Below are 12,909 nucleotides of genomic sequence, written 5' to 3'. Positions count from 1 at the left end.
TCGCTTTGGTATTCTTTGTAACGAGCATGATGTGGCAGCATTCGTCAGAACATTTGTCATATTGGTCATTAACTTTTTATGATGTAACAATTCGAGGATACTTAGAATATAAATTGCTCCCCACTTCATTTGTTATGGCTGCTCCGGTTCGGGATGATTCGCATTTGATCCGGATTTTCTTCATTTATTAAAAAAGTATAATTAAACATCAAAAATTGGGGTTTAATGCATGAGATTTAACATTTTCCCTTCGCTCCCATCAACTCGACCAGCTTTCATAAAGCCATGAATTTTCATTTGTGCAACCTTTATAAAATCCATAAAATCTACCAACGTAAGTTGATGTGTGAAAATACGTGGACCGTTACATAATCCATTAAATGTGAACTTCTGTAAAACCTGTGAGCCTTTATAAAACCATCAAATCGCCATGTGCCAATTTATACAAACCTTTACAGGTTCCGTCAGCTTCGTAAGTTTTATAAAATCCATCGATTTTGTGAGCCTTTGTGAAATTCACTAGCTCTATGATCCTTTCTCAAATCCACTAACTCTGTGGATTTTTTAACGTCCTAAGCCTTTTAAAACTAGCAAATTTTCTGAGCCTTTACGAAACCCACCAATTCCACGAGCTTTTAGATAATCCATCAACGCTATAAGCCTTTAAACCCCCATAAGTCCATAAACCTTTATAAAACCGCAAATTTCTTGAGCCTTTATGAAACTCACCAACTCCACGAGCATTTAGAAAATCCATCAATGCCATAAGCCTTGACGAAATCCACTTCTCACGTATAAACCGTATCAACTCCAACATTGCATAGCCCACAGAAAGATCAATCACATTTTAAGGTTACGAACTCAACTTAAAATGCCTGCAGAAGAATAACTTTCTAACACTAGAAACCACAAAACAAACCGATAATTACGGAAATTTAACAGACTTTCCTTATGCGCTACTCAATTATCGAATCAAGGTAAACACGATACTCTACGGATCACGTGACGAGAAAAAATCGCTTAAATTAACGCGTCACGGATGGCGTTACGCGTCATCGACTACGCAACGTTGCGTGCGACGAAGACACGAGATACGGGTTTGATTTCGGTTACGCCAAAGGCGTAAAAATCTTCTTTTTCCGAGGGATGGAAGCGCGAAATTCTCGAATCTCGAACTCCATCCTCTCGCGTGACTTGTTAAAGAAAAAGCACACCTCTCGCGTTGGAAATATTATAAAAAAATTACCAAGAATTTGATTTTTTAAACAAGAATCGATTGTAATTTTGCCCTCTCCCATTTTCTTTCAAGGTCACGAATTGAATTTTCGAAATTCCCGAAAGTTCGTGACGTGTGGACGCGTAGACACTCGACCAGGTAAGAGAGGAAGTGGCATTAGCCTTCTCTATGGTAACGGAACGTTCCTCTTTGTTTTTCCTTGGACACGAACGCGTTTGTGGTCCGTGTCCTCCCCTTTCGTATAGTCCGGTGAGGTGTGAGTCATGGATTTCGAAGAAGTATTTGGCTCGTGCGATGTGTGGACGAGTCTCAGTCGCCGGTTCTTTTCTGTCTCGTGCATATTTCTCTCCTTCTTACTCCGTTCCAGATATGATTACACGTTCGATAACCGCAGGTGAGTTTCTCTCTCCTTCCCCCCTCCGTGACGTCATTCCGCTTTGGTGTAAAGTAATACAATCGTTTTAGCGGTGCGTTCAGAAACTCGTTCCGGGTCGTTTCCTTTTTTTAAACTTTTTTATTCTTGTTTATTAGTTTTTTAATTCTTTTTTAATGGAGTTTTCTCTGTAATTTTTATATTTTTCGTTTATTTTTTAAAAATATATTTTTGGCAATTTTACTTTATCTTTGACAGTTGTTCACTTCTTACATTGTTTCTCGAATGCCCATTGGTTTAAATTTTTTCCTTTGATTTACCTGCTTTTTAATTGGTTCGTTTAAATATTGCAACAGTTTTTACGTCATTTGAGATTTTTGATTGGTTGCTCCATTGTAAAACTTTCTGACTGGTTCATTTAAACTTATAAAGCGGTTATTCATCTTTTTAAAACTCTCCTGATTGGTTAATTTACAAACCAGTCCATATAAGTCTCCTGATTGGTTACTCGTTCGTTTAAATCTTCCCGATTGGTTTCTTCTCCGTTTGAATTTTCCGTTACGACAGACTAACGCATAGAGACGCAAAATAACACGAAATTCTGTGACCTTAACACAGGTGGGATGGAGGTCGAGTGGCATCTAAGCCAGGTGAATAACCAGGTAAGTAGGTATGTAGGTTGGAAGGGAGAGAGAATAATGACGAGCATTTTACGAGGTAGAGAATTTAATGGCGGTTAAACAAATCAAACCAGGAAAATTTCCATAATTAATTAGTGCTAAGATGATATCAAACTAACATTAATCACGAATTTGGAAGGTGAGATAAGGATTTTAAGGGAGAAACGTAAACATTTTTTCATTTACATGCAGCAATCGTCAATTATTTTTTTATCTTCGTTACGTGATTTCAATACGGATAAAGGTTATAAAAGTCATATAGAGGTTACCCATACAGGAAAATATGGTTGTTTTTTTAAGAAACTGGATCAAAAGCTAAAGTTTTTTTACAATATTTAATAAAATGCTCATTTATTCCATCTTGGTCCACTAATTTTTGAATATTACGTTTGAATCCCGTATAAAAATCAAAAATAATGTAAAGTCAGATTTAATGCCGTTCAGACACTCGAACGTGCTATTTATTCATTTAGAAAACCAGGAAGATGATGATATTTGCGCGATATTACACAACCCCCTTTTGTATGGGGGTAAAACACGGTAGACAGAGAAGGAAATGTTGCAGAAGGTCAGACAAGGATAAATAATATAAAAAATATAATTGAAATAATGTCAAAAATCGGGCGCCATCTTTGCGATTAACCTATTGATTTTATATATTAGTCTACGAGATAAATCGATTCACGTAGTTGAGTTACTTTATTATCATAATAATGTATCAATAGAAGAAGGCGAATTAACGCATTGAAGCGTGTCAATTGTAAGTCATGAGAGATGATAAGGAAAGATAATTTAGTGCGTTTTTTAAATGATGGCGGCATTCGTGATGACGAGATTACAATTACAGATATCGATCCTAAAAGGAGTTCTATAACTACTTTCAAGGACAGAAGCTGAAGTTCAATAACACTGTTTCCATTTACTTTTTACTGTGGTAAGCATAAGCGTTCGGCATTGTTCTTAACAAGTGTTAATTCAGACAACCGACACAAGTTTTGGTGTGTTATCAATGAGCACAGGCTTCTTTAGGGAAAAAATGAACGCGACTTCGATGTAATAAACACTAGTTTCGATACGCTAACACCAGAATCAACACGTTACGTTATTGTTCGTCATCTGAATACTTAAGTTGTGTTTATGTATTGTACGAGTTACACACACACCAGTGCGTAAAACCACACTAACGATTGCAACGTAACGAGTTAGGATTTAGCAATAAGTTTAATTAAATGAAAATTAGGCTAAGCGATATCTACGAAATGGGATCGATAGACGAGACACACCTTTTAACACAGAACAAATTTTTATTTCCCGGAAGGGATATTGCTTTCAGATTGAATGATGTCATTCAAGAATTTCACGTGTATAAAATGGAAAACCCCAACAACTCTTAGGTCTTTACGTACAATTTTCGAGGGATAGTTTACGAAATAACCCCATGGGGATATTTCTTAGAAGAATGATTTTTTTCATACCTTTCATTTATTATTCATACACTAGTGGTGATCGATCAAAAATCGATTACATTTTTAAATTTAACCACAGAAAAATCGACCGAAAGCACGTGTTATGTTTAGAGGTAAACCGTTGGTTGGGGTGCATTCAACCCTGATGTGTTTGTAAACACACCGTGACGTCAAGAGGGGTGACAGAGATGATGGGAGAGTAAGAAGAAAGAAAAAAAAAACTATTTGTCAGCTGATGGTGTGGCACGCGTTTTGTGCACGCAGTCAGCTGGTTACACGGCATTTCTGAGAATCGTTGGCCCACACTCACGTGACGCGCACCGACCAATGGTAGAAGGGATAAGCTAGAAAGACTAGTTTTAACATCGTGCCCAGTTCAGAAAGTTGCACCAAAGTTCCCGACAATGCAGTTGGAATAGATCAGGTATTAAAATAAAAAATATTTATATTTTTATAATTTTAGAAGTGCAAATTCATTAAAATCTCTTTACCTTAACTTTTGTCTTATGTGTTAAGTGTCGTTCGTGTGTAAAGTTTCTCGAAGCGTGTTTTTTGGGGTAGGAGAAATTTCTAAAAATAACGTCGACGTGTCACTTGCATATACATAATATATGATGCATATTTATGTATTGTTGTCTGAAAATGTCGCAACTTTATCCTTACTTAACGCACGCAATTGTAACACGAGTAACACAAGTTTACACCCCCGAAACGTACGTGCCACGTGAGATAATTTACCTGAGTAGACCTGGACCTAATCCAACTATCGAAGTAACCTTGATTCGACATTATATAGAGGCAGACTCGATTGTGCTAGGTCCACACCTGTACAACACAAGGACACGAGTTTCACTTTTTTTGAGGGATTCAAGCACCCCCTCCGGGTATATCACGCTCGATTCTTAGATTCTAACTTAAAATATGTGTTTTAATCATCGAATTAAGCTTAATATTCTATATTTTTACACCAGTAAACAGTAAAAATGTATATTTAACTTACAAGGAATGTGTAGGAGTGTGTAATAAATTCTTTTTCTTCTTAATTAATGACTTATTACAATACAACGAACATAGTAGTGCTATTGGGTGTTAAGTAAGACCATTATGAGGATGTCTATTAATCATCAATTGAAAAGTTAAGTAGTCTACTTCATTAATTTTCTTTACAGGAAAAGTGTGAAGTAAAAGTATGCGTATAAAATCATTAATATAATATATGAAATAACTAGGTAGTATTTTACATACAAGAACAGAACGAGTATTATTATATGAAGTACTCATGCTATACCACTATCGCAATAATGAGTATACATGATAGTACTGTGTGTATATACAGGAGGATAGTATATGATTATTCCTCTACAGAGTACGGGGTTATATCTATTACTGTACATACAATAATAATGAGTGTATACAAGTAGTCCTGTATGAAGGGTTCATTTATACATCGCAAACATTTAAAGTTCTGAATTATCAGGATTTTCCTGTATTGTATTACAGAATCTGATACAAAGATTTTCAAAATAGCAGGTTAATTAACTTATTGTTCCACTTTTCAGGTGTATGACATCCGAATAGGGGAGGAGAGTCTCAAGAAGAAAGTGTGTTTAGGTATTTAGCATTATATCAGACTGGTTCGGGCCACACTTGAGATACTAGTTTTTGCACTAGAATTGACAGCGGTGTGTTTTCTATATGTAAATATATTTGTACGGTATGCAATATACACATAATTAGAGTGGATAATATTATAGTTATAGCATTAAACATTACTTACATTGCGCCTATAGCCTACAATTATTGCTGTTACTATGCTAATTAGATTAATAAGGCAAGTTTCCGTTCTGCAAGGGCAGAAACACGTTCATTAAATAATTTTAAATGTTTAGGAAATTTATTTGTCTTGAAAATGTCTGGAACATTTGGAAGTAATCATTCTTAACAGGGAGAAATATTTTTATATCCTTATCTGTCACACGATATTCTATATCGAGTATCACATGTTTGGAATGCAAGTCTGTGGAGATGCTGCACATGTTCTGTTAACAAAAAAGAATTCAAGTAATTCGATATGAATTATTAAAAATTATTTTAAAATCTATTTTTATTCAATATATAACAATAATTATTTCTATTATTTTCATTTTTTATGAGGTATTATATTGTTTCTAGGTCACACTTTCTACTCGAATAACTTTAGAACGGGAGAATGCCTGTTACAAAACTGTGTACAAAGGAATTTCGGGATTCTAAATCCTCTTGTAGGACTATACAGCTTTCATCACTAGCATAAAATCGTCTTCCTGTCGATACAACGCTTCCCTGTAATATTCCTCTTCATTACACACAAAACCATCCTTCCATTATCTTCTTGTACAGGGTGATTCAATAGTTGCATACACTGGCAAATTGTTCACGTTATGCAGTCACTTATAAGTCATAGAATACGACCTACGTGCGCGTATACATACGTGTTAACATATCTGATATTACGCACGCATACACTACATCCCTTCGGGTGGTCTGCGCTTATCATGGAGACTTGACTCACTTTGTATATTGTATTACATCGTGTAACACAAGGCATATTTTTATGAGAAGGAAAGTACAAAATTAACACAAAATTAACATTTGTAGCATAAATTTGTAGCATTAACATAAATAACATTACTGCTGCAAGAATGCGCCAGGCTCTTTTGTACCTATTTATTAAACTTTTCCACATTTTCCCTAACGTTTTATGCATCTAAAAATATCCCTGTAATGTTTTCAACTTATACTCACTTAATATTGACGAAAACTGCTTATAAATCCTTTTACATAAAAGAAAAGACTAATTTCCTTGACTCGTGATATTGGAGTGATGACAATTACAGATATCGCCATTTTTACGTAAATATTAAAGAAAGATTTTACTTAAATGTCCCCAAATTTCCCTAACATTTAAGTAAAGAAATCTTAAATTTCTCCAATTTTTCCCTAGCATTAAGTAAACAAAAAACATTTCCCCAACATTTCTAACAGCTTATCCACTTATGAACAGTTTAGGGCATTTTTCGCATATTTGAACTCCATTTTCACATTGTCGAGCGCTTTACTCTCGATTTAATCGCAAGAATAAAAATTTGCAGACAAATTATTATTATAAAAATCCAGTTTCGGCAATAAAAAACAAGGAATAATTTCAAAAAACCTCCCGAACATTTACTCATAGTGAAGGGAGTGTTCCAACCAATGCCGTAGGTTACCTTCTTTTTTTTAAGTGTTACGACCGATTGTGGTGGAAGGAATGTCATCGATTTGCACGTGCTCCATCAAAAGTTAGTAACCGTCGGACCCGCTAGTTTCACTTTCAAAAATAACAGTCGACCGACCAGTTCAAGGTCGGTGGGAAAAGTTGTAATTTGTTCGTCGGGTCGCGCGGCATTCTTTTGACTATAGCAATAATGTCTCTATTTGTTAGCTTACAATTGTCTAAACGGTTGGACTTCACAATGGAAGAATCGTCCAAGCGAAAATACACATAAGTTAATTACCCTGGTAATTTGGTTGGCTTCTAACGCTCCCCTTTCCTCCGCCGTCTAACCCCCCCCCCACACTACGTTCGAAAATCCTTCTGGAATTACAGTGGGATGCTTTACGGTGGGAACTTTTCTGGCATTTTATCGAAAAACTAGCCCCCATCCGAATTTTTAGAGGAATTTTCGGAGTTTGGAAACTGTCCTCTTTCCCTGTTCAATCAGTCAGTTACAGCATCTTGTTCGCAGGAGTTCGTCAACTTTGTGAAGAAGTAGGCATTCTTTTTTTCAAGTAGGGGTGGAAAATTGTCCAGACCGGTGTCAAATGGGGGTCTAACATGCAAGATTTAGTGTCGAATGTGTTCAAAAACGAAAGAGTTACTGCCAATGGGCACCCAAAATGCAAAAGCTACTGCTCGAGTTGAAAAATAAGAATTAAATAGGGATGAAAAAAGCAATAAATAGTGCCAAATTGGAATTTAAAAACACGCAAAATATTAGTGTCAGTGGGAATTTATATTTCCACAGACTAATTTTTAAGCAAAGAAATGGGCATCGTCTCTTCTCTTGTATAGGAAAGCAACTCTTGTATTGTTCTACACATAATAAAATTATAAACAGTTTTCTGTGTAGAGTTTTTTTTAAAGAATTACATAAAATTATATAAAGCCATAGCCAGGCCCAGATATACAGGGGCTATAGGAGAATTTGGCTCGAGTCCCGGGTAGAAGGAGCCCCAAAATTTTTTGTCATAGGTAATATACGTCACAAGTGGTGAAATGTCTGTTCTTGTTTATTTTATTAATTTTATTCTTATACTTTTATGGTATTTGGAGTAAGGTACGTTACAAAAATAAAGATTTAAATGTAGAGTCATTTGTGTAATTTTTTCTTATTTAAAAATTTAAAAAAGGTTGATCGTTAAATTCCAAACCACTTACTTCACTGCCCATTGACTTCTAGCAGCAGGAAGGTGATTTGCAGAAGAAAAAAGGCCACTCTTGATAATATTTACTAAAAATAGGGCTGATAGTACTTTTTCCCCTCAAATCACCTTCATTATTTGGAAATGATAATTTGCTTAACTTGTTCTCAAGCAGTCATCCGCTCGCGCAGCCTCCATAGGACTTTCCAAAAGCACCAATAAACTAATTTGGAGGAAAAGATTTCAAAAGACGGTGCTGCAAATTTGCTAAATCTTAAACCAAAACGTTGTTACGCGACATTTTTTACTATCAAATCACGCTACTTCCAAGCTCTGCCGATATTTCGATTTAGCGCATACTCGATTTAGCGCCAATTTCGCAGACGCTAAATCGAAGTTTAGTCCAAGTTTAAAACCTTTCAATGTAACGCGCTCCTTTTACAATAATCACGTTTAAAACTTGAATTTTCGAGTCTCAAATCCTCGTATTCAAGAACACGAAAGAAAAAAAGCATAATACAGGTAAACATGTTTTCAATTAACAAAATTAATGTGTCACGTTACGAAAATAGCGATGCTTGTAGAAATTATCGAAATTCGTTAAATTTCGCAGTCAATTTTAAATTTTGAAATCGTGACATAGCACGCTATCGGGGTTCAAAACACCACCAAATCAGAAGTATATTCTAGGTGTTCCGACACCGATCAATCAAGTTTCGTCTGCTCCCCCTCCTCCACGAAAGTCTCTACTTTAGTGAAAATTTAGGCAAGAAGAGTAAGGCGAATTTAATACGCTTTGAAAATATATAAAAATTAGCGCTAGGCCCCAAAGAATAAAAGAACGTGAGAGGTTATAAGAGGTGTAAATGCGCGAAAGGGTCCGTCGCCCCCGGCACATCGAGGCAGTCACATATAAAAGTTGTGGTGTAAATGCTGCTAGAAAGTAGCTGCTAGTCTCGTTTTACAAGAAGGTGTTTGTTTACGTTTGCAGAGACGAGGACTTTGACTGTAGTTCGGGAGGCAAAGGTACTTTTTTAAAGAGGGGGAATCGTCACAAAGAACATCGATTATGTCATCAACAGGTAAAAAAAAACCTCCTTTTTACGCTACGCGCCATGTGTAAAAGTAAATAAATAATAAAAATATCGGTTTACAGTACCGCATACTTAATACAGAAACTTTTAACACTACTTTGTAACGATTCGAGTGTTTTTTTTTAATTTACAAGCCTTAAAAATAGGGAAAAGTTGTAAGTATTTTTAAGGTATAATGTTAATTTTTCAGGTTAAAAAAACATATACATATGTATGTATGTATAGTAGTATACATGGTTTATATAAATAGGGAAGGTAAGCCAATTTATAGCATGGGTGAAAGCAATGTACTGTGAAATATAGGTTAACGCGTCAAGTATTTTTTAACGGATTATTTAACTTAGTTTAGTGTTTAAAATATATATAAATAAATAATAATATAATAATAAAAAGTTGAACTGATTTCTTATAAAATAGATTTAAATTATTTTTTTTAATGAAAATAGTTTTAAAGTATTTTCCCTGTTTTATTAAAGCCTGACTTAAGTAGTGTATAGGGAAATTTGTATAGAGAAGTTTAATGAATTTAACTTTTGTTATAATATATATAACAATGATGATGATGATGGGGAAGGAACTGAATTAAAAAGGCTGCCCATTTCTGTTCTGTTAAAGAATGGGGACAATTGAAAGAATCGAGACAAATTGCATCAGCTAGCGATAAATATTTTTAGATTGTTGTAATATATATTTTAAGTCATTTTTTTATTTTTTAAAATTAACTCCCTAAAATGTAAGTGGGTATATTACAATCGTCTTTAATTAGAAGCTGAGTTGGGTATAATCTTTCGCTTATGTAGCCCTACTTGTCTGCTTCTATAAAAATTTACATTCCTTTCTTAGATTAGAACCACTTGTATTCGAGTTTGGCCCTATATAATTTTATACCTAATTAGATAGGCTACTTGGATCCGTTTGTACACCAATTATATACAATCTTACACCTATCCTTATTTCAGTGCTTGGTTCCACTTAATTATTGGTTCTGTATAGCTTCAGGTATTTGGATCCACTTATTTATTGGTTCTATAGCTTCAGGTATTTGGATCCACTTATTTATTGGTTCTATAGCTTCGGGTATTTGGATCCGCTTGTATACACGTCTGGGTTTTACATACAATCTTATTTATTTGTGATTAGAACCACTTATTTTATTGATCATGTAGTTTATATCTATTTAGGTATTTGGATAGTCTATATAAAATTATATTTAGAAAAGTATATGGATAGACCTATAGGATATTCTTGTGTATAGCTTAACATTATACAGCTACGTGGAGCTAAATTAAACTCGTGGTAGGTGGTAGATGTTTTATAGAACTACAATTAAAGCCTGAATTTATATATATATAGAACACAGTCTTTGTCCAAAATTATGTAGTGTAGATATAACTAGTTACACAGCTATGCAAGTGAACTTATGTCCATACTTACCATTATAGTTTGACTCCTATTTAACACGTAATTTAGGTTATAACTGGCAATTATGCCCGCATTATGCTATTATACAGCCTTTGTACATATATTTATATACATTTATATAAATAGAACATGATTTATAAAAAAGAATTTAATAAATTATATTCTATTATTAGACAGTTGTATCCTTGAATAACAGAAAGCGCTCGAATTTCTGTGCACTCTGCACTTTAAAATTTGAATTTTTAGAAAATTTCTACCTCGTTTTTCCAATATTATACACACTTTAACTGTAAAAAATTGAACTTTTTGTACGGAAATTTAGGAAAATTTAATACTTTTTATTTTTCTTCCTCGAGAAATCTAAACAAATTTCACTTATTTATACTCCAGCAAACAAGAAGACAGACAAACGAAGCAAGTCGAAAATTCGAATCGAATTGCCTTTTCGTGTACCTAAACGGATCATAAACACATTTACACTTTCGACATTATTCAGGCACGCTCTGATAATAATCAACTATTTTTAACCCAATATTGGGTAAACAGATATGCCCATATCACGTTTATTTTATTAGATTTGTGCTAAATGCCTTCTATTGTAACACACCTATTTTTAATGGATCTTATTACTATAAATGAAGTAATATGAGATATTAAATTCACTTCGTTTACAACCCAATTTTCACTAAATTACATTATTACCTTTTACTTAAATAATTATTCGAAATCTATTTTTAAAATGATTACACCTCCTCCTACACACAATATCTTTAATTGTGTGAACATATTTTAGGAACTAGCAGTGGGCAACTTGTTTAAATTAACTGGATAAGTTTAAGGTTCGTGTTTTATATTGTGACTTAAATTACCGAAAGATTATAGTATGTTGCTATAGAATAAATTATAATGGTGTAATATGCAGTGGTATTGAAGTACAGTAGACAGTTACAGCTTATTGCTACGTGCCATATAGGCCCTACGAGTGTACAGTAAATAGACAATACACGAAGTGTTGCCAGTGATTAAGCCATAATATATACAAATATGCTACCGTAAACTAAGTTTTAAATAATAATGCAAAACATTATTGCCACAGACTAGATAATAAAGGTATAATGCACAGATATAATACAACGGTATTACCATATACCAGTAATATACAGTTAAATCAATATATGCTTTAATGACATATATTGTCGGCTTAAACTACACTACACAGGTGTATTACACAACAATATTGGTGTAATATAGATGATGCGCTATAGCCTATAGCATACAATGATGATAACTATAAACTAAGCGATCACCGTGATACAGTTAGAGACGACGTTACAGCTTCATAATATCCAATAATTAGTAATGGTGTAAGAAGGAGAGTTATGGCGAAGATTACACCATTAATTACAATAGTCCTTGTACTGTTAACGTCGATACATTGTAAAAATCGCGCGAAAAGCATGAATTGTTTGGGAGCAAGGACGACGTATACGTTCTATTAAATGAAATGATTGTCAGATGACGAGGAAAAGTTTGTGGGTCATCGTTTGATGTTTATAATTCGTTGAACTTGCGACTCGATGTAGGTCAAGGGAAGAAGATAAGGAAGTTTATCGTCTCCTTCTCTTTCACTGACCGAATAAATCGCCATTGTTCCATTACAATTGTTTGTTTCCTCCAACACAACATACGAATGAAAAGTAAATTCTCCTGCGCGTATACAAATCCAAACCGTGATACATTTTGCATCGTACAACAATTTACACGGTTTGCAAACAATAAGATAGATTTTTATCGCCTTGATTAAGCTTTTAAATTAATAGAATACCTTATTGTTCACATAAAAGCATTTCCTAATTACAAAGATTCGAAATGAGAAATTTGTATTTTTTTTACCACCGACAATGCAGACTTTTAACATTGTTTTCCTAGTTTTTTCTGTAAGTGAATTTTTATTATTAATGTTAAAACAATAGGGAAGTTATAAGCTTAAACAAATCGTTAAGGAAAGCCTATAGAGTGCTTATGTAATAAGCGTACGCGTAACGTTAAAAAATCATGTTCTGACTATAAAAAACTCTGCAGACTATTACACATTACTAGTTAACAAAATGAAAATTCGAGGATTGTTTAAGAAGATAGATGTGGGCAATAGACAGCATATTAAGAATACAAACAAAGCGTTAAAACGATAAGC

General features: G+C 34.1%; 2 protein-coding genes across 4 annotated transcripts in view; one reads left to right on the top strand and one right to left on the bottom strand.

Annotated features, from left to right (window-relative positions):
* The window catches only part of LOC136979435 (uncharacterized), a 29,333-nt gene that overhangs the window by 2,600 nt on the left and 13,824 nt on the right, over nucleotides 1-12,909 (top strand). The window contains exon 1 of one of the 3 annotated variants that reach the window (XM_067275422.1): nucleotides 9,227-9,281. The exons of the other annotated variants lie outside the window; for them this stretch is intronic. Within the exon in view, the coding sequence (XP_067131523.1) occupies nucleotides 9,269-9,281 (13 nt within the window). The 5' untranslated portion in view covers nucleotides 9,227-9,268. Of the gene's footprint in view, nucleotides 1-9,226; nucleotides 9,282-12,909 lie in introns of those variants that run through there. 3 annotated transcript variants of the gene reach the window in all.
* The window catches only part of LOC136979437 (fucose mutarotase-like), a 37,891-nt gene that overhangs the window by 21,962 nt on the left and 3,020 nt on the right, over nucleotides 1-12,909 (bottom strand). The gene's annotated exons all lie outside the window — the stretch shown is intronic.

The sequence above is a fragment of the Centruroides vittatus genome, unplaced genomic scaffold, assembly GCF_030686945.1.
Source record: "Centruroides vittatus isolate TY-2023 unplaced genomic scaffold, ASM3068694v2 contig_620, whole genome shotgun sequence".
In the NCBI taxonomy this organism is placed as follows: Eukaryota; Metazoa; Arthropoda; class Arachnida; order Scorpiones; family Buthidae; genus Centruroides; species Centruroides vittatus.
The sequence above is the reverse complement of the archived record's forward strand: the minus strand, read 5'-3'. Positions and strand labels throughout refer to the sequence as shown.